Source organism: Mus caroli, unplaced genomic scaffold (assembly GCF_978045245.1).
Source record: "Mus caroli unplaced genomic scaffold, Mus_caroli_1 scaffold_15, whole genome shotgun sequence".
Lineage (NCBI taxonomy): Eukaryota > Metazoa > Chordata > Mammalia > Rodentia > Muridae > Mus > Mus caroli.
The window spans coordinates 24682847-24705362 of NW_028227270.1; the positions used below are offsets into that span (position 1 = coordinate 24682847).

At 44.4% G+C, this 22516-nt stretch overlaps 1 protein-coding gene across 3 annotated transcripts; it reads left to right on the forward strand.

Moving 5' to 3' along the window:
- Positions 1 to 555: 555 nt before the first annotated feature.
- Positions 556 to 22102, forward strand: Hmgcr (3-hydroxy-3-methylglutaryl-CoA reductase). Of its 3 annotated transcripts, none has more exons than XM_085830901.1 (20): positions 556 to 575; positions 5365 to 5552; positions 6138 to 6249; positions 6465 to 6552; positions 7500 to 7584; positions 9260 to 9365; positions 11778 to 11884; positions 11992 to 12108; positions 12623 to 12783; positions 12880 to 13127; positions 13241 to 13416; positions 14836 to 15030; positions 15584 to 15742; positions 15896 to 16053; positions 16658 to 16763; positions 18686 to 18856; positions 19189 to 19329; positions 19413 to 19571; positions 20286 to 20440; positions 20817 to 22102. In XM_085830901.1, exons 1-20 carry the CDS (start codon positions 572 to 574, stop codon positions 20869 to 20871), a joined length of 2691 nt encoding a protein of 896 aa, XP_085687027.1. In that variant the 5' UTR covers positions 556 to 571; the 3' UTR covers positions 20872 to 22102. The 3 variants fall into 3 exon arrangements, with proteins under 3 accessions (XP_085687027.1, XP_021035762.1, XP_021035761.1); XM_021180103.3 differs by lacking the exon at positions 556 to 575 and adding an exon at positions 1098 to 1198; XM_021180102.3 differs by lacking the exon at positions 556 to 575 and adding an exon at positions 1338 to 1625.
- Positions 22103 to 22516: the final 414 nt, after the last annotated feature.

Consider the following 22516-nt stretch of genomic DNA (forward strand, 5'->3'; position numbering starts at 1 on the left):
TCTCTTTACGACGTTTCCACATAAAACAGTAAAGACAAGTCATATTACGGAAGTGCTATGGGCGTTCAGAAGAGAGAGATGACATATGTTTGAGAGAATCAGGAAAGGAGGTGGCATATGAATGATCCTTGAGGTATAATTAGGATTTCAAAATTTAAAGTGGGTAGGTATATCCGGGCTAAACTAAGACCATGAACAGGGGTGTCAAAAGCGTTTCAGTACAATCGAAGGGTAAGTTACTCTAGGCTAACACAGGGATAGAGTTGTGTAGGTGAAATGGGGTTGGGCCATACTGGAGGTGTCAGCTTCTTCGCAGGCTGATGATTTAGGGGCAGGTGTATGGCATAAGAGGAAGATTACTGCAGCAGAAACGCCAGAAGCAGAAGGTGTAAGCACCCGAGAGTGGGAAGACCAGTTAGGAGAGGTTATTGCAAGTTTGAGTTAAGAGCTGATAAAGGCCTGCAGCCAGCAGGAGAGCAGAGGGAATTCAGAGACGACACGGGAGAGGGACTCTTCAGCAAGAATCCAGTGTACAACAGGTGACCCCGGATAGCCGGAGCCATTAGCACTGATGGGTATGTCACAGGGGGTTTGGGCTGCAAGTCCCTGCCACGTTTCGTTTTCTTTTTTAAATTCCTCTTTTTTTTTTTTTTTTTTTTTTAGAGCTCTACTACTTACTTCCCCACAGATCTCTCTACTAAGTGGGCTTTTTCTTTTCAACCTTAACCCGCGCTCATCCCCCACGCTCCAACTCTAACACGGTGGCCTCCCGTGGTCTTCCCACGGGGTCAAGACCCTGCAGGTCAAACTCTTGAGTTCGGGGTACTCCACCCGCGGCATCCCCTGTTCCCCGCGCGGGCGGCGTCCTTGCAGGCGCCCCTCGGCTCGGAGACCAATAGGAAGGCCGCGATGCTGGGACCCGACCCGTCATTGGTTGGCTCTACCGTGGTGAGAGATGGTGCGGTGCCCGTTCTCCGCCCGGGTGCGAGCAGTGGGCGGTTGTTAGGGAGACCGTTCGTGACGTGGGCCGTCAGGCTGAGCAGCCGCCCGACGATTGGCTAGGGGATCGGACGATCCTTCTTTATTGGCGGCCGGCTGGCGGCCCGGAGCGTGCGTAAGCGCAGTTCCTTCCGCCCGGGGCTCCGTTGGCTGGAGACGGCGGCTGGGCCGGCTTGGTGGCCTCCATTGAGATCCGGAGGTGAGCTGGTGGACGCTGGGGACCGGCGGGGCAGCGGGTCTCGCGCTCCGCCTGGGCTCACGAGGCGGCTGCGAACCGAGGGGACCGCGGGGACACGTCCTTGAGGCCCGGCGGCAGGGCGGCGGCCAGGGAACCCGTGGGCCGGGTGGGCCTGAGAGCCAGTGCAGCGACGGGGCGTCCGTGGGTCCAGTCCGGAGGGCGCTGTGCTGACCGGGCGGTCACGGTCATCCGTGTACAACGAGTGCCTGGCAGAGGGGACAGCGGGAGCGATGTTCGCGGAGCCCTAGAGAACAAGGGTTCACTCCCAGGCGCTGCCTTGCGGCAGGACCGGTCTTTAAAGTGATGGAGATGTAGGCTGCAAATTGACACAATCCGTGTGGGTACGGCAGGTTGTGCCCCTCCTAGTGGGCCCGGAGGAGGATGCGAGGTCTGTACAGGCACAGCTAGCCCTCCGAAGTCGGTCTCTTGACCTGTATATCACCGTCTTTCTCCTAAGGGGCGTAGTCTCATTGATACTGATGTCAATTTACCTTATGCTCCTATTGGAATTAATTTGGTTTGAGCGAAGAAAATGGCCTTAGAGGTTCGCAAGTGAAACAGTAGACTTCTGAGGCTGGGCGAAGTTAATAGTCTTTCATCGAAAGCGGTCAGATGGAATCTTTCTTGAGGTTGTATCTTTTCGGGCTAAGTCCTGTAAAGCCACAGGAAACGTCTGTTACTGGCTCTTTACTTACAAAGTCGTTGTGTACAATTGAAGCATCACACAAAGTAGGGAATACATTTTGTTTGGTTACTTGTGATTTCTTTTCATTTTATTTATCGTAGGGCAAAAGTGTCGGATCTATTGTGAGGTTGGCCTGCGTTTTGTGGGCTTACTTAGTCGTAGTGACTTTTTAGAACTTGACCACGCATAAAGTATCAGATTAACACGAAAACTTGTGTGTATGTCACAGCTATTTCAAGATAAAGGGTGTGCCTGGGGGGTGGGGGGAGCATGGCATGCATGCTCACACTGCTATATTTTTTGTCTCATTTGTAGACTGTGAGCTATATTCTGGGATCAGTTTCTGAATCCTTAAATCTATCTTAAAATTGTGCTATTTTTTTAAGTTCTTAAAATATTAGTTCTTTATGGTTCCACTTAATACTTTGGTCAGAGAACTTGACAGTGAAGAGGAGATGGACTTAGAAACGGGTAATGTATGGTAAAGTTGAGTACAGAACTTGTTTTCTGTGCAAGGTGATGATGGCCCCCTTTGATGGATGGGTAGGCTAAGAAAGCAGAATGTTCATCCTGTTGGGATTAGACGTGGCTACAGTGTAGGATTAGGTGGGGTCTTACCCTCAAAGGGACAACCTGCACACATCTAATCAAAGAGTGGGGTGTGTACCACAGGAAGAATGAATGGACTGGAAGAATCTCAGAGAAGCCTGTCTCTTAGTTGGCAGTGGTTGATGGATCTATTCCTAAATAGAATTAGAATTTAAGAAGTCCGGTGAGTTTAAATTTTCAACCATTTGAGGAGTCTGTGAAATGTTTGCTGTATACTGTATTTGGATAAGTAGGCAAGTTCTTTTATTGCAGCGCAGCAGAAAAGGGACCTTCTGAGCTTTCATAAACTGCTACACCGGTGTCACTTTGCCTAGTCACAGAGAAATGGGAGGTGCTCCTGAGAGACAAGTTTATAATTACGGTTACTTTTGACATACCTTTGTAACATTGCTCAGTTTGTAGTTCCAGGTAGGTGTGGTTCTCTGTACTTGGTTGGATTGTGGAACAGGATTTTGTGTAATTTTTTCCCCTCAGATTATTAAAAAAAAAAGAAGAAGAAGAAGCTGTACGTGCAGGGAAGAGTGGCAAGATTGTCAGGCCCCGGGAACCGAGCTGGGTGGGAGGTCTGGTGTGCCTGGGGTAGTGTGGGTATGGGGTTACTAGTTGGTAATCACATTGGGGCTCCTCATGATAGCAATTTACATTTTTCTCAGTGGAATCACTTTTAATAGTGATGAATAAAATTGACTCATTGAGGAAGACTATTGAAGCTTTTGCGGTGAAGGGTGGAGAGCTGGAAGCGCTTTTCATTTAGATTTGAAACTAATCTACCTTCTGAAACCTCGAAGCCAGGCTTTTCCAACAGTTTGCTTTAGTTTCTGATTTTAAGAGATTGTGTGAGAGAGGCCAGTGGACATGTGGTTTCTCATGAGAATCCTAGACAGGTTTAAAGTGTTCGTTCTTTAAACCCAGGCCCTCCATAAAAAGTACTGTGTGGTTGTCCTTTCTCGGGTATTTGTGTATATCAGTGCAAGATGCCGGAGAGGAAGGTGGTAAAACTCATTATGCAGTACTGAAAAAAAGATAAGTACGGATACCTGCCATATTTTATGCTGTACTAGTTGTTCTTTCCAAAATTAAGACCCACAGGAAGAAACATAGTGAGGTCGTTGTGAATAATTTCATGATGCATGAGTTTACATGGTACTTACCCGTGTTCCCTGCCTTACCTGTCAACTACTTTTATGTTGCTTTCTATTTTTAGTTAGTTAAAACTGTTCTTATCAGCAACATTGATTTTATGATTGAATTAATGTGTTGCTGTGACCATCTTGAAAACCAGTTATATTGGCGTGTAGCCTGGTATATTGAAATATAGAGGAAAAATGGAATGTTGGAATCAGAGATGATGTTGGCTAATTGGCTTCATTCTTAAAAGCCAAGCTCCCACCGTTCTTACCTCCCACCCTCGCCCTGGTACTTTTTTGCCTCCTTTACTTAATTTGGTGGTGGTGGTGGTCCCTTTTTTGGTTTGGTTTTGGTTTGGTTTTTCCAGACAGGGTTTCTCTTGTGTAGACCAGACTGGCTTTGAGCTCAGAGATCTGACTGCCTCTGCCTCCCTTGTCACCACTGCCTGGCTAATTGGTGTCATCAGTCAATAAGTCACTTTCTTAGTAAATGTGTGAGATCTATTTGAATTCTTGCTGACAATCAGTGGACTTAGTTAGTTGGTTTCTTGTCATCATTTGTATTCTGTTGTGTGTGCTTGTGTGCACTGGTGTGTACTGTGGCCTGAGAGTGGAGGGCAGAGCTCAGTCTGCAGTGTTAGAAGCAGTGAGGCTTAGATGCAAGTGCATTATTATCCACACACCCATCTCCCGGGATCTAGTTTTTGACTGATTGTTATGGGTAATATTTTTCATTTTGCTCTATAGTTTTACCATGAGAAATATCTCTGTAGGCCATCAGAGACTTTATAAGATGACATTTCAAATAGGAATGTCAAACTTGTTAATTAGCCATCAGATGTGGGAAGGGTGGCAGTCATTTCATTAGCTCAGATCTTCTTGCTATTTATTCTGTTGAATCCTCTTGTCAGACAAGAAGTCGTAGTTTTTGAGGATTTTTTTGAACGGAGGGCCCTGCACTGAGCTGTATCTTCACTTCTTGCGGGTCTTTCTGTATGATAAATACATGTCTCATTTTACCCAGCATCTACTTCTACTGACTTTCCAGTCTTGGCTGGCTGTAAAAGTTAAGGAGCCTTCCACATCTGACACATTTAAATGGGCCTTCTTGCCCCTGTAGTTTGCCAGGAGAAAAGCCATCCTAGTGAAATGCATGCCCCCGTTTTACTAACGTGGAAGTATAGATCAGAAAAGATTTCTGGTGACAGCCACCTTAGGAAAGTTTCTTATACATTGTGCTAGTGACATTCTGCCTGTGTTCCAGAGAATGAAATGAACATCATGATGTATGGCAAGGTGATCGAGATGAAGGTGCTTTGGCGTTGCCTTTATTAGGCATGTGGGCGCTGAAAAGGGCTCGTGGGCTTTCTATTTAACTAAAAAGTGGGAATAGTCTCATGTCTGCTTTGTGCTTTATTTATTCTGCTCCTCCTTGGCTCACATAACTACAAGGAGTTACTCTTGAAACTTAACTTTTAAAGGAGCATTTGCATATAAGTTGTTTGCCAGTGAGTAATAAAGGATTTAGGTGGTTGAAGAAGTGGCAAGCACCATGTTGATAGAGCATTACACTCATGTTCCAGGACTGTGCAGAACGCTGGAATAGTCCTGTATGTGAGATGCTGCACTTAGGGCTGACAGCATCCTTTTGTCCTGAAAGTGAACCCCATGCATGCTAAGTGTTCTTCCTATGTATATCCTTCCAGGATCCAAGGACTGTGAGGCTACAATGTTGTCAAGACTTTTCCGGATGCATGGCCTCTTCGTGGCCTCCCACCCCTGGGAAGTTATTGTGGGAACAGTGACACTTACAATCTGTATGATGTCCATGAACATGTTCACCGGCAACAACAAGATCTGTGGCTGGAATTATGAGTGCCCCAAATTTGAAGAGGTTAGTTTACTTTGATACTGACTAAAGTGAATTTCATTTTCAATTTCTCTTTTTTGTTTTTTGTTTTTTTGAGACAAGGTTTCTCTGTATAGCCTTGGCTGTCCTGGAACTCACTCTGTAGTCCAGGCTAGCCTCGAACTCAGAAATCTGCCTGCCTCTGCCTCCCAAGTGCTGGGATTAAAGGCGTGCGCCACCACTGCCTGGCTTCATTTTCAGTTTCTAAAGAATGAAAAAAAGGTCTCCTTTTTAGAGACCATATAAGCAAAAAGTTGTGAGTAGTCTTATCGTGGGCCTATCTCAAATTTTCAGCTGTGTACCTGATATGGAATACACTAAAAAAAGCTTCTTTAAATACAAGTGAATATAGTTGACTCCCTTGAGAAATACAGCTTTTGTAAGGACTTTCAGAAAAAAATGATTGCGAAGAATTAGATTGCTTAAAAGTTGTATTCAACTTTTGGTTTCTATATTGGCTTTTGATTTGGTTGTACTATGGTGGCATTTCTATTCTTGTGATATGTGAACCAATGACAGAGTAAAAATTGCTGCTGTGGGTCCTTGTTTGAACGCTTCCTCTGCCAATAGGACGTGCTGAGCAGCGACATCATCATCCTGACAATAACGCGATGCATCGCCATCCTGTACATTTACTTCCAGTTCCAGAACCTACGGCAGCTTGGGTCCAAGTACATTCTGGGTAAGGCTGGTCGCCGGCTGTGCGTGCTGGCAGACTTTTGATTTCAATGCACTACTGAAAGAGTGTTGAGTACATTCAGCAGTTAGTACTCTCAGATGAGAGGCCTCAGTGATACAGAGGAACGTGGCTTTGCTCTTACAGAGCACTGAGTGAGACTGCATGTATCCCGTGTGTAGTAAGGAGTTCTGACTTTAACTGTGGCGTTTGCCGTTTAGGTATTGCTGGCCTCTTCACAATTTTCTCAAGTTTTGTCTTCAGTACGGTCGTCATTCATTTCCTCGACAAAGAATTGACAGGCTTAAAGTAAGTAAAGCCCAGTGTGTGTTCTCCTAAAACATATTCTTAAGACCCTTTATTCCCTGTATTAAAGGTGATGCATACATTTAAAAGTTTAAAAAGTATGGGAAAGTTTTCATGAACTTGCTATTAGCTAGCTCTGGGTGTTGGCATTTTGATATATATTCTTCCCATTTCTTTTGGACATGTTTTCTTAGTATCGTACTGTACATGCCGTGCCAACATAACTCATCTGCATCTTTTCCTGTTAACCTTAGTGTTAAAGTCAATTATTAGTGATAGCTGTATGGTATTCTGTGTAAATATTTTGTAGTTCGTTATTCCAGTGTTGGATTAAGTTGATCTTTCTTAGTACCACAGTGATGAGTATTTGTATGGACAGTTTTTGTTGATGCTCACCATCGTCACCTAGGCGTAGATGCATCTCACGAGTCAGCAGCAGCTGTGGGAGTGATTCCTTTATAGATTTTGCTTTTTTAGCTGCTTGCCTTGGGGGAGGTCGGGGTAGCTTCACCAGTGGGCGTATGACACGGTTTACTTAATGTTAATCCAGGTACATTTTATAAACATAGAAGAGCACTTTGCTGAGAAAACATGGAAGAGGTGTTTCAGTGCGTGTTCATTTACACTATAACATTGCCCAGTATTTTAGTTATGCTGGACATAATGACAGTGCCTGTACCTCCACAAGGGTCAGGGATCCAAGGCCACTTTCGGCCCCACAGCAAGTTAGAAGTCGGCCTGAGTTTCATGAGGCTTTGTCTCAAAAGAGTGAAACAAAATAAACTTGAGCAAATACTTTGAGCATCTCTTATTCAAGGCTTCTTAAGAATGCTAGCAGAAAAGTGGTCATGCCACGTGTGTGTGTGCTATGGGAAGGATTATATTAAGAAGTTTCTAAAACTATATTATCCCTGTGTTAAATGTAACTTGTCTTGTTTTTATCCCCCCAGTGAAGCTTTGCCCTTTTTTCTGCTCTTGATTGACCTTTCTAGAGCGAGCGCATTAGCAAAGTTTGCCCTCAGTTCAAATTCACAGGTGAGCGCTGTCTGTAACCCCGGAGTGTGATGATCTCCCCCACATTTGTCTGTCACAGAGGAGAGAGAGTTCTTTACTGTTCAAAGTGTAACTGCTGTCTCGAGCCTTTAGACACATGTTTTAAGACTGGTTTGTGTAAGTGTCTCACTTCCCCATTTTCCCTTTGAAAGTCTTCTGAAATGACAGTGCCGTGGTGACTTAGGTGAATGCATTGCCTATTGGGGCCTCGGGAAAGAGTGAGTGTTCTGGGTGCTTCCTCATTGCTTTGACCAAATACCGGACATGGGACAATTACAGGGAGCCAGCCTTGTTTGGGCTTGTGTTGCCAGGAGGTGGTTCATGGAACTGGGAAGGTGTGCACCCAGAGCCTGGAGGCCTGGAGGCCCAGTGCAGCCAAGAAGAGGGTTGGGCCAGGCTCTGGTGCCACAGAGCCCACAGCCTGTGATCCACTTCCTTTGATGAGGCTCCACCCCCTCAGCCTTCCCAAGGAGTGCCACCTACTGAGGATCAAATGTTCAAACATGAGAGCCTTTGGGGGCCTTCTCACCTTCACACTGCAACAGATCTAGTGGACTAGAGCCTCCCATCACATTGTTTCTAAGTCCCTCAAATTAACATTTCTCATCTTAAATTCATCCTGACATTCATTGGTGACTTTAAAAAACTCACCATCGTGTTAAACAGCCTTGTAGCAGAATTCTTTTTGAGACAAACTGTGTATCTCATTCTGCCCTGAATTATAGTGCTCCTCCTGCCGGGGTCAGCTGAGTGCTGGGATTGCAGACATACACACCACCATATCCTATTTCGTCCTTTTACGATTTTCCTTCAGTGTCGGACCATTAAACTAAGGACCTTTTGCAGGACCATCAAGTGCTCACTGAACTAGCCCCTCCCCCAAGCTGTGAAAGAGGTCATAGTTCTATCCCAATTATAAATATTGGATACTGCTTTTGATCATTTGAACATTTTGATATGAAAATTCTTTAGGTTTTATTGTACTAATGTGACCTCAGAGAATCTCAGCTAAGCTTTTGTTGGTGGGAGCCAGAATGTAATATGAAATGTGAAAGAAAGTGTATTAGTCAGGGTTCTCTAGAGTCACAGAACTTATGTGTAGTCTCTATATAGTAAGGGAATTTGTTGATGACTTACAGTCTGCAGTCCAATTCCCAACAATGGTCAGTAGCAGCTGTGAATGGAAGTCCATGGATCTAGCAGTTGCTCTGTCCCACACGGCAAGCAGGCGAAGGAGCTAGAGAACCTTCCTTCTTCAAGTGTCCTTATATGGATTCCAGCAGAAGGTGTAGCCCAGATTAAAGGTGTGTGCCACCACACACCAAGATCCAGATCAGAAACTTCTGTCTCCCAGCCTCCAGATAAGGGTCACTGGTGAGCCTTCCAATTCTGGATTGTAGTTCATTCCAGATCTAGTCAAGTTGACAAGCAGGAATGGCCACTAGGAAAGGTGTGGTCAGGTAGGGTTTCAGTGGTTGGTTAACCACAGGAGTGATCCGTATCCGTGTCTCTCACTGCCCACCTTGCCTATTGAATGCATTCTATCTTGTTGTTTGCGTAGTAAAGTAAGTTTCATGTAGGACCCAGGATGCTCTCTAGCATTTAAAAAGGCTAATGTGCACTTAACAACCACCGATATGTTTGGTCTATTCTTCAGGATGAAGTAAGGGAAAATATAGCTCGTGGGATGGCGATCCTGGGCCCCACATTCACCCTTGACGCTCTTGTGGAATGCCTTGTGATTGGAGTTGGCACCATGTCAGGTTTGTAAACAATTTCTAATACACTTACAGTTGTCATTAAAAGGGAAAATAGCAGTTCTGACATTTACATTGTTTATTCTTGGATTCTGACTTCAGTGACTTGAACGGGAGATATTGTAAGTGTGTGGATGTATGGACCTCTGTGTGCCTGGTAAGAAAGTAGTACCAGGTTTCGGATGTTTCCCATGCTTGCTGTCTTCTCTCTTTGTGTCCGCTCTTGGTTTATAACCAAGGTGGTACTGCAAGGCTGGTCTGGAGACACTGCTGTTCCCTGGGCTGAATTAGGAATTCCTTTCCTTGTATTTTAATTGCCATGTTGGAGGTAGGTAGTTGGGAGGTTTAATTAGGTACTAGGCCATACATCCTAGCCTGCCTGCAGCATCAGCCTCAGCACACTTCCTCATCCTTAAAGCAGCATGGAGAATTAATACTAAACTTCAAACAGGGCTCCATTACGTACAGTGGGGATTTGCCAGAGTGAATATACCATGCTGTGATGAGCTGTCCTGGTCTTAGACTAGATTTTTTTAGTTCTGGTTGTGTGTGTGTGTCCGTCCATCCATCTGTGGCCCCTGGAGTTACAGGTGGTTGTGAGCTATCTAATGTGGGTGCTGGGAACCAAACTCCAGGCCTCTGCAAGAGCCCAAGACACTCTTAGCTGTTGAGTTATCTGCTACTCCAACCCCTAATTGTCTTTCTTTTGGGAGAAAATTTGGTTGTCTCTGTATTCATTTATTAGATACTATGTATTTCTTTAAATTTCTGATAGTAATAACACATATTCTACTATTCAACAAAGGTTTTTATTTAGGAAAGAAAAAACATTCTAAAAATTGTTTTAAAATTTACTGCTAAGGATAGAGCTCAGCGGCTCAGTCTATAGCACATGTTTTTTCAGACTTTTAAGATGTACTTTGTGTAACACACACACATACACACACACAGAAAAATTACCTTCTTTAAAGGTATAGTTTTGAGTTTTTATGACGATACTGTCATGTCATCACCACTAAATAAAATGTTGATCAGGTGAAAACACAACTACATAAACAAGAGAGTTTGAGATGTTGAAGGTGGACCAGGAAGTTACAGGCCTTGAAGCAAAGGCTGCATATTTGAATCTTATGCAGAAAGTAGTCGGGCTGACGCCTTGTCTTGAATCATTAGAGAAACGAATCGAAGAATCAGATGTGTAGTGGCAGAAGCCACTGAAGTCATCTTTATCTGCAGAAATAGGGCTTAAAATTAATTAGGCAGCAACCCACTGCCTACCTTTTTACACAGTGTGAGGGATTGATCCTGGAGCTTGTATGTGCTGTGGACACATTCTACCACATCCTGGGCATAACTGAAAAGGCCAGTTGAGAAAAGGGTTGGGCTAAGTGTAGCTAACTCAGTGGTAGTGTGTACTTTGCATATATAAAGGTACAGGGTGCAGTTCCCAGCACACATACAAGCCACAGCTGCTCAGAAGTCTTTGGACTAGAGCTGTGTCCTGTGTGGTACCAAAGTGGCAGAGCAGCTGCTTTGGGGACAGTCAGGAAGAATGATGGCAACATGGAGTTTAACCCCCCCCCCAAAAAAAAAAGTTGGTGATTGATTTGTGAAAGCATTGGTTAAGTATTGATTATGAAAGTCTACTTTTAAGTTGAATGTATAGACTTGCTTTATTTATTATATGTATAACTTGCAGTTTCTCAGATGCCCTTGGTTGTGAGAATAAATAATGTAATGTAGTTTTTTACTTTAATTTGAGCCAAAGAGTAGGAGTTGGTGATCTTAATTTTTTTTCTGGTCTGTACAATTTTGGCACCTTCTATTTGAGATTACCAACTGATCCTCGAAATAATTTTGTGGTGAAATGTTTGTTAATTTTCACTCTTGATTTATTAACATTTTTGCATTGTATCATTTTCAGATAGGTCAGTGAAGTAAAATGCTTAGAGCATCAGTAGGCACTGTGGGGGTTGTAGAGTTATAGTGCTTTGTAAGGACCATTTCCTGAGATGCCGTGTCAGAAAGGCATAACTGCATTATATTATAAATCAACATGGACACATGGGCTAATGAATTGCTTTTCTGATAAGTGAGTCTAGAGGAGTAGTGTAGTTTGGAGGATAAAGTAATCCCTGTAGAGTAGCTGGTCTTACAGCTGCTTGTCTCAGCCAAAGTGATACAGAAGAATTGGAAGCATTTGTTGGCCAGCTGTGTGAAACAACACCATTACATACAGCATTGTGATGATGCTGGGGTCTGTGTCCTTGGCAGGACTGCTGTTCCTCAGGTCATAGGTCATCTTTGTGGTGCTAATTTTGTTGTAGTAAATGACAAAGGACAAAATGAAGCGCCTGTAAGCTAAGTGGCATGTTAGAGACCCACACTGAGCAGCTGTGTCCCGCTCTCTCTCCCCAGGCGTCCGCCAGCTGGAGATCATGTGCTGCTTCGGCTGCATGTCAGTGCTGGCCAACTACTTTGTGTTCATGACATTCTTCCCGGCCTGCGTGTCACTGGTCCTAGAGGTGAGGCGGGTTTTCCTGGTGTCATTAGTTGTAAAGTAGTACTTCCCATGCTGCCCCTCTCCTTAGTCCCCTCATACCTCCTAACGCAGTGCCGACTTCTTTCCTAGCTTTCTCGTGAAAGCCGTGAGGGTCGTCCAATTTGGCAGCTCAGCCATTTTGCCAGAGTTTTAGAAGAAGAAGAAAATAAACCGAACCCCGTAACCCAAAGGGTCAAGATGATTATGGTAATGGCATTTTTTTCTTCAGGATCTGTAGTTTCGGTGTGTCTTATACTTTGGGTATTTGGGGGCTTTTGTTTGTGTTTTTAGTTCCTATCTTGTTTATCTAATATTTGTTCCTTTCAGTGATGTTCCAGTCTTCTCTTTTTTCTGAGTTAGTTTTTTGTTGCTTTGAAGTTCTGGGGATTTTAGTTTGATGCCTTGAGACAGACAGAATCTTACTGACTTTGAGCTTTCAGTCGTCCTGCTTCAGCCCCCTGAGTGCTGGGATACAAGGTGTTTGCCACCATGCCCCATTGGGTCTTATGGTCTTTGTTATTCTTGCTCTCCTGAATAGACCCTTGTCTTTGAAAGGCTATTCTTTGGAATGTTTGAACCCTTACAGCACCATTGCTTTTATTTAACAAACTAGGGGCTTTCTTACCATGATCGGTGGGGCTGAGGACTAAAGTGTCTGGCTATGGAGTTGGGAGGGACGAGAAAGAAAGCAGAAGGTATACAATTTAAAATATGTCTTCAGTCTTTAGGCTTGGTCCTTGTTCACGCTCATAGTCGCTGGATAGCTGATCCTTCTCCTCAGAACAGCACAGCAGAACAGTCTAAGGTTTCCTTGGGTCTGGACGAAGATGTGTCCAAGAGAATCGAACCAAGTGTTTCTCTCTGGCAGTTTTATCTCTCCAAGTAAGTGACTGGAACCCACAATCCTCTGCTCTCACTGGGCTCTGCTGCGACTTTACTATTTCTGAACTGACAACATTCGTCTTTGCTTTCACTCAGGATGATCAGCATGGACATTGAGCAAGTGATTACCCTGAGTCTAGCCTTCCTTTTGGCTGTCAAGTATATTTTCTTTGAACAAGCAGAGACAGAATCGACACTGTCATTAAAAAATCCTATCACGTCTCCCGTCGTGACCTCAAAGAAAGCTCAAGACAACTGTTGTAGACGTGAGCCTCTGCTTGTGAGAAGGAACCAGAAGCTTTTGTCAGGAGAGGAGGATCCAGGAGCGAACCAAGAGAGAAAAGGTACTGTGCTGTGTTCTTCACTCTCAGGTCCTCTTGTCCGAGGACACCCCCTGAGGTGACTTCCTCTGAAAGTGATTTGAGGACTTTGAGATGTCTTTTTGCCTCTCACACAGTTGAGGTTATAAAACCTTTAGTGGTGGAAGCAGAGACTATAAGCAGAGCTACGTTTGTGCTTGGGGCCTCTGTAGCCAGCCCTCCATCGACCCTGGGGGCACAGGAGCCTGGAATTGAACTCCCCATCGAGCCTCGACCTAATGAAGAATGTCTGCAGATACTGGAGAATGCAGAGGTGAGAAAAGGGTGTGCTCACACTGGGGAGAATACAGAGGAGGGACAAGGGTGTGCTCACACTGGGGAGAATACAGAGGAGGGACAAGGGTGTGCTCACACTGGGGAGAATATAGAGGAGGGACAAGAGTGTGCTCACACTGGGGGTTTCTTTTATAGAGGATGTTTTTGGTACCTTTCTTTTAATCAAGGGAAGTTAAGACTGGTACTACTGAGGCCTACTGTGTCCAGTGTGTCACGTGGCTTTTTCACGGCTGTATAAATCCCCTATAGCCTTTGGGGGTGTTATCCCTACCCTTCAGATGAGCAGGCCAGGCTCAAGAGGCTTTATATATTTACCATTGAGGAAATTGTAAAGCTAGCAGCAGGGTTTCTTACTTTCTGGTCCCAGAATCAAAGCTCCTTGTAGTGAGTTACTGTCTTGTAGAGATGGGGAGCTTTTGAATCTGTGTGTGTTGAAGTGAGCTGTGTTTGTACACTGTGTTCTCTCACCACATTTACAGATGTCCCTTCATGTTTTCAGCCTTATCAGCTTAATCTCATTCTTTCTGTATTAAGAATATGGAGGGATGCTGCTTACTGGCTTGCTCAACTTGCTTTCTTATAGAGAACTCAAGACTACCAGCCTAGGGATGGCACCACCCACAATGGGCTCGCCCCCCTTGATCATTAATTGAGAAAATGCCCCACAGCTGGGCTCCTTTCTCTGATAACTCCAGCTTGTGTCAAATTGACACACAAAACTAGCCAGTACACAGGGTCTCTTACTAAATGTGGAGCTTGTCATTTTGGTTAAACTGGACATATCAAGTCCCCAGCAACTGCCTGTGTCTTCCTCCTGCCCTGTGCTGGGATTGCAGATGTATACTACTGTGCCTGGCTTTTATGTACTTGCTAGGGATTTGAACTCTGCCTCATGTCTGCATAGCAAGCACTTCCTTGGATCTCCTTGATATTTTTCAGATCATCTCCCCCTTTACAAACCCAAAGCCTTTTGAATTTTACTCTTAATGTTTTTGTACTTTAGCTCTTTTGAGAATTGGTATCCTCAGCTGGAATATATCCTGTTTAAGGGCCACAATTTGTACCCACAAAAATATTGAAGAGAGTATATATTAATTGTCCATTGTAAGTAAATATGTATTGATTGATATTCATTGATCAGTCCATGAGCATTTAAGTGTACAGGAGGTCCTGTTATACCGAAGGCAGGGGGGCTGGACTGAGGGCAAGGCTTTGTTCTGGGTTTGTTCTTCACAGGGGATGGGGTGTAGTCTGGCTAAGTGTCACTGTTCCCAGGGTTGGTATATACTGCTTTATAGCCCTGTGAGCAGCTCTGCACTGTGCTCTTTCAGCCTTTGCTCTTGAACTGCCCTTCTTATCTAATCCCATCTCTTCATTTTCTTCTTCCTTTCTGCAGAAAGGTGCAAAGTTCCTTAGTGATGCAGAGATCATCCAGTTGGTCAATGCCAAGCATATCCCAGCTTACAAATTGGAAACTCTAATGGAAACTCATGAACGTGGTGTGTCTATTCGCCGGCAGCTCCTCTCCACAAAGCTTGCAGAGCCGTCCTCTCTACAGTACCTGCCTTACAGAGATTATAATTATTCCTTGGTATGCTCTTTGATTAGGGAGGGCTTGCTCTGTAACTTGTAGCCAACCTTATACTGCTCCACTTTTAAAAATGTTTTTCATGATTTTATAATCATCCCTGGGAAAGTCCAACAGTTTGTTTGCTTGCTTGCTTGCTTATTTATTTATTTATTTATTTATTTACTATTTATTTTGGTTTCTGGAGATAGGGTTTCTCTGTGTCCCTCTGACTGTCCTGGAACTAGATCTGTGTAAATCAGGCTGGCCTTGAACTCAGAGATCCACCTACCCTCTGCCTCTCAAGGGTTTGAGATTAAAGGCATGTGCCACACCACTCCCAGCCAATTTAAATATTTTTAAAGAGTAAATTTAGGGTGGGGTTTGGCTTAGTGGTAGGATGTTTACCAGACACTGATGAAGCCCTTGGCTTGATCACCAACACCTTAACAACAAAAAGAATCCATTGAAATGTTTTATAGGGGAAAGGTTGAAGAATTGTTAGCGACAGGGACTGAGATGAGTGGTTATCTGCTACAGTGCAGGCTTTCACCTGTAGCCCACCTGTGTTTCTTAGGTGATGGGAGCTTGCTGTGAGAATGTGATTGGCTATATGCCCATCCCTGTTGGAGTGGCAGGGCCTCTGTGCCTGGATGGGAAGGAGTACCAGGTGCCAATGGCAACGACGGAAGGCTGTCTTGTGGCCAGCACTAACAGGGGCTGCAGAGCCATAAGCGTAAGTTGGAGTTTGTTTACTCGGTACTCCTTGCTGAACTAGGGAGGAAGGTGGCTGGGCAGGGGAAGGCCACCAGGACAGATTCGGGGACAGACACAAGGACGATGGGAGAAACTGAAGTGGATTCACACAGTCCCACAATCCTCTGCTTAGCTTGGTGGAGGTGCCAGCAGCCGGGTCCTTGCAGATGGGATGACTCGAGGCCCAGTGGTGCGTCTTCCACGTGCTTGTGACTCTGCAGAAGTAAAGACCTGGCTTGAAACACCTGAAGGGTTTGCAGTGATAAAGGAGGCCTTTGATAGTACCAGCAGGTAGGTGTGTGTGTGTGTGTGTTCACGTGTTCCTGTGTTCATATGGATATTTAGCTTGTTCTCTGTGCTAGCTAAATACAGTGCCTGCTTCGGGTAATGTAGCATCCCCCTGAATCCATTCATTTAATATGACTAATACTTATTCCTGGTTAGGGTAGATGTTGATGCAGACAAATTATCAATCCATTGGTTTTTAATGGATGGTAAAATGGCTCAGCAGGTAAAAGCACTTCCCGTGCAGACCTGGTGGCCTGAGCCACTCAGTAACAGTAAATTAGACAGACAGAAGCCGTCACTGTGACTAGACTGTTAGTTTCCCTAGAGAAGGAATTCCTACACAGACCATGGGAGTTCGTCTAGCTGTGTTTACTTTGAAGACTGTCACAGTCACACGGAAGCTCATGAGTAATGTAAAGCTCCTGGCCAGTTCCAGCTAGTGTGTCTGCTCTCATCTGGACTTCACGTGTATTAGAGTTGGTCCACCTTCTGCTCCATGCCTGAGAATGCCTTCATGTGGCTAAAGGAAAAAAATACTCCCTGCTGAACTAAGGAGTAAAATGTAAATCTCTCACCTTGGATTAACATAAAACCCTCGTGTTTACAGATTTGCTCGTCTACAGAAACTTCACGTGACGATGGCAGGACGCAACCTCTATATCCGTTTCCAGTCCAAGACAGGGGATGCCATGGGGATGAACATGATCTCTAAGGTGAGTGTGGTGCTCTGTCTCTCAGGGCTCCATGGTGGCACACCCGGCTGGCCTTGAACTCATGGTGACTCTTGGGCCTTGGCTTTGAGTGCTGAGACTAAAACTGTCCCCAGCCATACCTCTTATTGATACACCTTACCTCTGTGGTACATACTTAACAGAGTTGACTGATTTCACCTTTATTAAAAGCTAATATAGTTTGGTTTGGTAGTGTTTCTGGTTTTTTTGTTTTGTTTTAATTAGTTAGATAAAATGTACTTGTGTATATGGGTCTTTTGCCTGCATGAATGTCTGTGTCCTACATGTGTGCCTGATGTCCATAGAGGCCAGAAGAGGACATGTGATTTCTCTGAACTGGAGTTTGATATGGTTGTGAGCCACCAGTGGGTGTTGATAATTGGACTTTGGCCCTCAGGAAGAGCAGCCAGAGCTTGTAACTGCAGAGTTGTCTGCCTAGCTGCACTGCTGTAGATCTGACATTGTCTGTGTCCTAAATGTCCTCACAAGGGTTGGAGGGATCTGGGGCTAAAACTTCAGAAGTTTGCCCAGTAACAACTCCTTCCTGAGGAGGAGTGGCCCTGAGGGTTCAGCTCAGTGCAGATCGAGTGTTGTAGGGAGGTGTATGGGGCCCCAGATCAGTTCTGAGCACACCTAAGCTACCCCAAAAGAGCTTTGTCTCCAAATTTTGAAATTGACCTTTTCTAGAGACTTTTTTCTTGCTTTCTTTGTGTGTGTGTGTGTGTGTGTGTGTGTGTGTGTGTGTGAGAGAGAGAGAGAGAGAGAGAGAGAGAGAGAGAGAGAGAGAGAGAGACAGGGTCTCACTGTAGCCTTGGTCCAACCTGGAGCACCTTGTGTAGAGCAGGCTAACGTGCAACTCGTGAGGTTTTTTTGTCTCTGACTCTGACTGCTGGTTTACAGGCAGGTGTTGCCTTGCTGAGAAACACCAACTTTAAGATAGCAAACCTACTCAGTTTGTTTGTATAATCCATTCATTTTGTTTCCTGAGAGATTTTTATATGGTATACATTTCATTTTGCTGATAACTTTTTACCCAGAGACAAATTCAAAATGTTAAAATCATCTAGTCAGGCTACAGATTTTTTGTTTATAAAGATTATTCAGAAAGAGGAAAATAACTAAATGTGTAAGAATGAAAAATTGTAAGAAATAGTATGGGGGGGTTGTTTTTATTTTTCGTAGTTTTTTAGTTGGGTATTTTATTTATTTACATTTCAAATGTTATCCCCTCCCCAATCCCCCTGCTCACTAACTCACCCACTCCTGCCTCCTGGCCCTGGCATTCCCCTATACTGGGGCATAGAGCCTTCATAGAACCAAGGGCCTCCTCCCATTGCTGACCAACTAGGCCATCCTCAGCTACATAGGCAGCTGGAGCCACGAGTCTCTCCATGTGTGTTCTTTGGTTGGTGGTTTAGTCTCGGGAGTGGTTTTTTAACAGCTTGGAAATAGAACTGCTGTGTCATCTGTTTTCCCGTTCTGCCTTTGGAATTGAAAACGGTCTCAAAGTGCTATCTGTATATTCATGCTCACAGCATTCATTACTCATGCTAGCCAGCAGGAACGAGTAAGCTAGGTGTTGATTGGGTGGATACGTGCACAAGGGAGAGATGCAGTAAAGCAGAACGTCATTCTAAGGGAACTCGTCAGTTACCACATTCTACACGGTTCCACTTATCTGAGTTGTTAAGTGCATGGGCACCAGTAGAGGGGCACAGGGACAGGACAGGGACAGGACAGGGGTGGCTGATGTTTTAACAGGCTATGGAGCATTAGTATTGGCAGACGCAGAGAGTTCTGGACATTTGTTAGGTACCTTAGAGTACGGAATGACTGCGTTACAATTGTTAAGGTGGTCAGAATGGGGCTCCGTCATGCATTGTGTTTGTTTTGCTTCTTTCTAGGGCACGGAGAAAGCACTGCTGAAGCTTCAGGAGTTCTTCCCTGACATGCAGATTCTGGCAGTTAGTGGGAATTATTGCACCGACAAGAAGCCTGCTGCCATAAACTGGATCGAAGGACGAGGAAAGACTGTGGTTTGTGAAGCCGTCATTCCAGCCAAGGTGGTGAGAGAGGTGAGTGTGGATGGATGTTTCAGCCTGCCTTTTACATGGTAGTGTCTTTAGCTGAGTTGAGGCCAGGGTGGAGGCCCACAGCTATAATCCCGGCTCTGGGAGTCAGGACAATACTGCCACCTTTTATAAGATTACATTTGTAGAGTAGTTTTCCAATAAAATGGTTGTTTTATTATTGTTCATGCCTGTGTGCAGGTAGTCAGCCCTCTTGGGACAGTTTAAATGGGGCTACAGGTATCCCCCTGCTTTCTAGAGACACAGAGAGGTAGATGTGAGTGGCTTTTACTTCGTTCTCCCAGGGGACTGTGTAAAATGTACATACTCTGATCTAGGTGTTAAAGACGACTACGGAAGCTATGGTTGACGTAAACATTAACAAGAATCTTGTGGGCTCTGCCATGGCTGGGAGCATAGGCGGTTACAACGCCCATGCAGCAAACATTGTCACTGCTATCTACATCGCGTGTGGCCAGGTGAGCTCCTCCGTTCCCACAGTCCTTTCTGCTCTGCTGTTCTCTGGAGGAGCTATACTGTATCTTTGCTTTTCTCTTTCCAGGATGCAGCACAGAATGTGGGGAGTTCAAACTGTATTACTTTAATGGAAGCCAGTGGCCCCACAAATGAAGACTTATATATCAGCTGCACCATGCCCTCTATAGAGATCGGAACCGTGGGTGGTGGGACCAACCTTCTACCTCAGCAAGCCTGCCTGCAGGTATGATTGTCTGGCACACAGCTTAGTGGTCTCAGGCCACTGACTCCCAGGTCTTTGTTTCTTACTAAAACAAAGTTGGGAAAGAGGGTTTACTTCAACTTACACATCTAGGTAGACATTCATTACTAAGGGAAGTTAAGGCAGGGACTAAGGTAGAGGCCATGAAGGAACACTGCATATTGGCTTGTTCTAGCCTCATGTTCAGCTCTCATTCTTTGACTGCCCAGGCCCATGGGACTGGGTTCTTCATCAGTTTGCAATCAAGAAATACCCCGAGGAGATGCCCATAGGCCAAACTGCTGGAGCCAGTTTATCATTGAGATTCCCTCTTCCTACAAGTGTCAAGTTGACAACCAAGTTTAACCATCACACTAATGTGTCTAGTATAGCACATCACTCTATTCTGTATCTTAGCTGTTCTTTTACTTTCAGCCAGTCTAGCCTCAGGATGTCTAAATAAGTATAGGGTTTCTCAAAAAAAAAAAAAAAAAAAAAAAAAAAAAGAACAAGAAGAAAAAGAAAGTATGTGTGTGTATACATGTACACATACACACACATATATGGTTTGGGTGATATGCCTAATAAATCATGAGCAAATAGATTAAATAAGCAAGTAAGTGCTTAGTACCATCCGCTCACCTGGCACCAGCATTTCTAATGGAGCTTAGGTCTGCTCTGCTCTGTGTAATCTTCCATGCTGGCCTCTGATTACAGATGCTAGGAGTTCAAGGAGCATGCAAAGACAATCCTGGAGAAAACGCACGGCAGCTTGCCCGAATTGTATGTGGCACTGTGATGGCTGGTGAGCTGTCCTTGATGGCAGCCTTGGCAGCAGGACATCTTGTCAGAAGTCACATGGTTCACAACAGGTAAGACTTCCACGAAGATGAGATTTTTCCCAAATGAAAGTTTTATAATCCTGGTCTGGGAATTACCACTAAAATGTTTGGACAACTTGAGTCCAAGCCCTGGAATCCAGATTTAAACAAAACAAAACAGGTGTAGTGTCATGATCTTTAAAGTCCAAGCTCTGGGTAGGTAGAGACAGGCAGGGCCTGGGGGCTTATTGACCAGGCAGCCTAGCCTACTTGGCAAGTTCCAGGCTACTGAGAGAGACCCTGTGTCGGAAAAGGAGTGTGTGGCCTTGTGGTCTTCTGACATCTACACACACACATGTACCCCTAACTCCCCAATTTTGCATTGCTGATGTTCTTTGTGTTACTACTTTGTCTTTTTCTGACGTAGATCAAAGATAAATTTACAAGATCTTCAAGGAACGTGCACCAAGAAGGCAGCTTGAGGGTCCTGACACACTGAACTGAAACGCGGGCATTGGGTTCTCAAGGACTAACATGAAATCTGTGAATTAAAAATCTCAATGCACTGTCTTGTGGAAGATGAATGGACATGATCAGTGACACCCCTGCTTGGTTTCTGGCTCTTTCAGAGACGTCTGAGGTCCTTTGCACAGAGACTCCTCAGATGTGGAAACTCTGGTTCTTTCCATGCTGTGTTCTGGAAAGATCTCACGTGGATGGTACGGTGCTCTGAGCACCACAGATGTGAGCTACAGTTCGTTTCTGAAAGCTACCACAAGCTGGAAACTGGTGTTTTGACAAAATGATGGAGTTCCTGGTGATCAGTGTGGGGCTCACCTCCCCATGGGTTAAAAATGGTTTTAATGACACTGTAGCTGACAGAACTTGTGATTTTTATTTATTCCGTCTGGGTTGTAGAACTTTGCAATCTAAGTTTATTTTTTGTAAACTAATAATTCATTTGGTGCTGGTCTATTGATTCTTGGGGACCTACTTCTTCATGGAAGAATTACTTTTATTCTTAAACTACAGAATAATGTGCTAAGTAGTGCTAAATAGTTGTTGACGAAGAAAAGAGTCACTGCATTTATCTCTGTGAGTCTTTGTTCAGAGAGGCCTTTCGTCTAGATTCTGCCAGCTGTGCCACACTCTGCACTAAAGATGTCAGAGCTCTTAGTGTTTCCTAGAGGAGAGTACAAGCAAGTCGGACCTCTCAGAACTTAGAGTGTGGGAACAGGTTTTTAAAAAAAAACAAAACAAAAGAAACGACCATTTCTCTAAGCCAAGTTTCTTTTAGAGACATTTTAACTTATTTAGCTGAATTCTAGATTTTTTGGTAAACTATCAAATCTGTATATGTTGTAATTAAGTGTCTAATGCTAGGAGTTTATTGGAAGTGTTTAAGAAATAACTCAACTTTTACACTGATAAAATCCTCTAGCTTGGGCCAGAGAAGACAGTGCTCGGTAGCATTGGTCCAGGTCAGCGTACAGAGCCAATGATGGAGCCACATGAATGGCCCTGGAGCCCGCTGTGTGCCTTGCGCCCGTGGCCAGGAGTTTGGTGACTGAGTCATTTATGGGCTCCGTTGATGGGTCCATGAAAGCTCTTAGCTTCCTCAGGGGGTCAGCAGAGTTGTTGAATCTTAATTTTTTTTTTTAATGTACCAGTTTTGTATAAATAATAATAAAGAGCTCCTTATTTTGTATTCTATCTAATGCTTCAAGTTTGGTCTTGGGAAGCTGACATCTGTGTAGAAGATGGACTCTGAAAGACATTCCCAGAGTGCCGCGCGGGCAGCATGGAGCCTCTTAGTGACTGTGTCAGTATTATTTATTGTGGAGGGTTGCCTTTGCTGTTGTATGTCAAGTTTCAGACTGCTCCTCTTGTGACTTTTCAGCCAGTACCATTTTATTTACCTGAGCTTGTCATGGAAGTGGCAGTAAAAAGTACTGAGTGTTTTATGCTGGTGACTGTAACCAATGTCATCTTGCTAAATTCATGTTTTGTACAATTACTAAATTGTATACATTTTGTTATAGAATACTTTTTCCAGTTGAGTAAATTACGAAAGGAAGTTAACATTGAAAAGTGTAAGCAGTGGCTTTTTTAAAATTGAGGATTAAC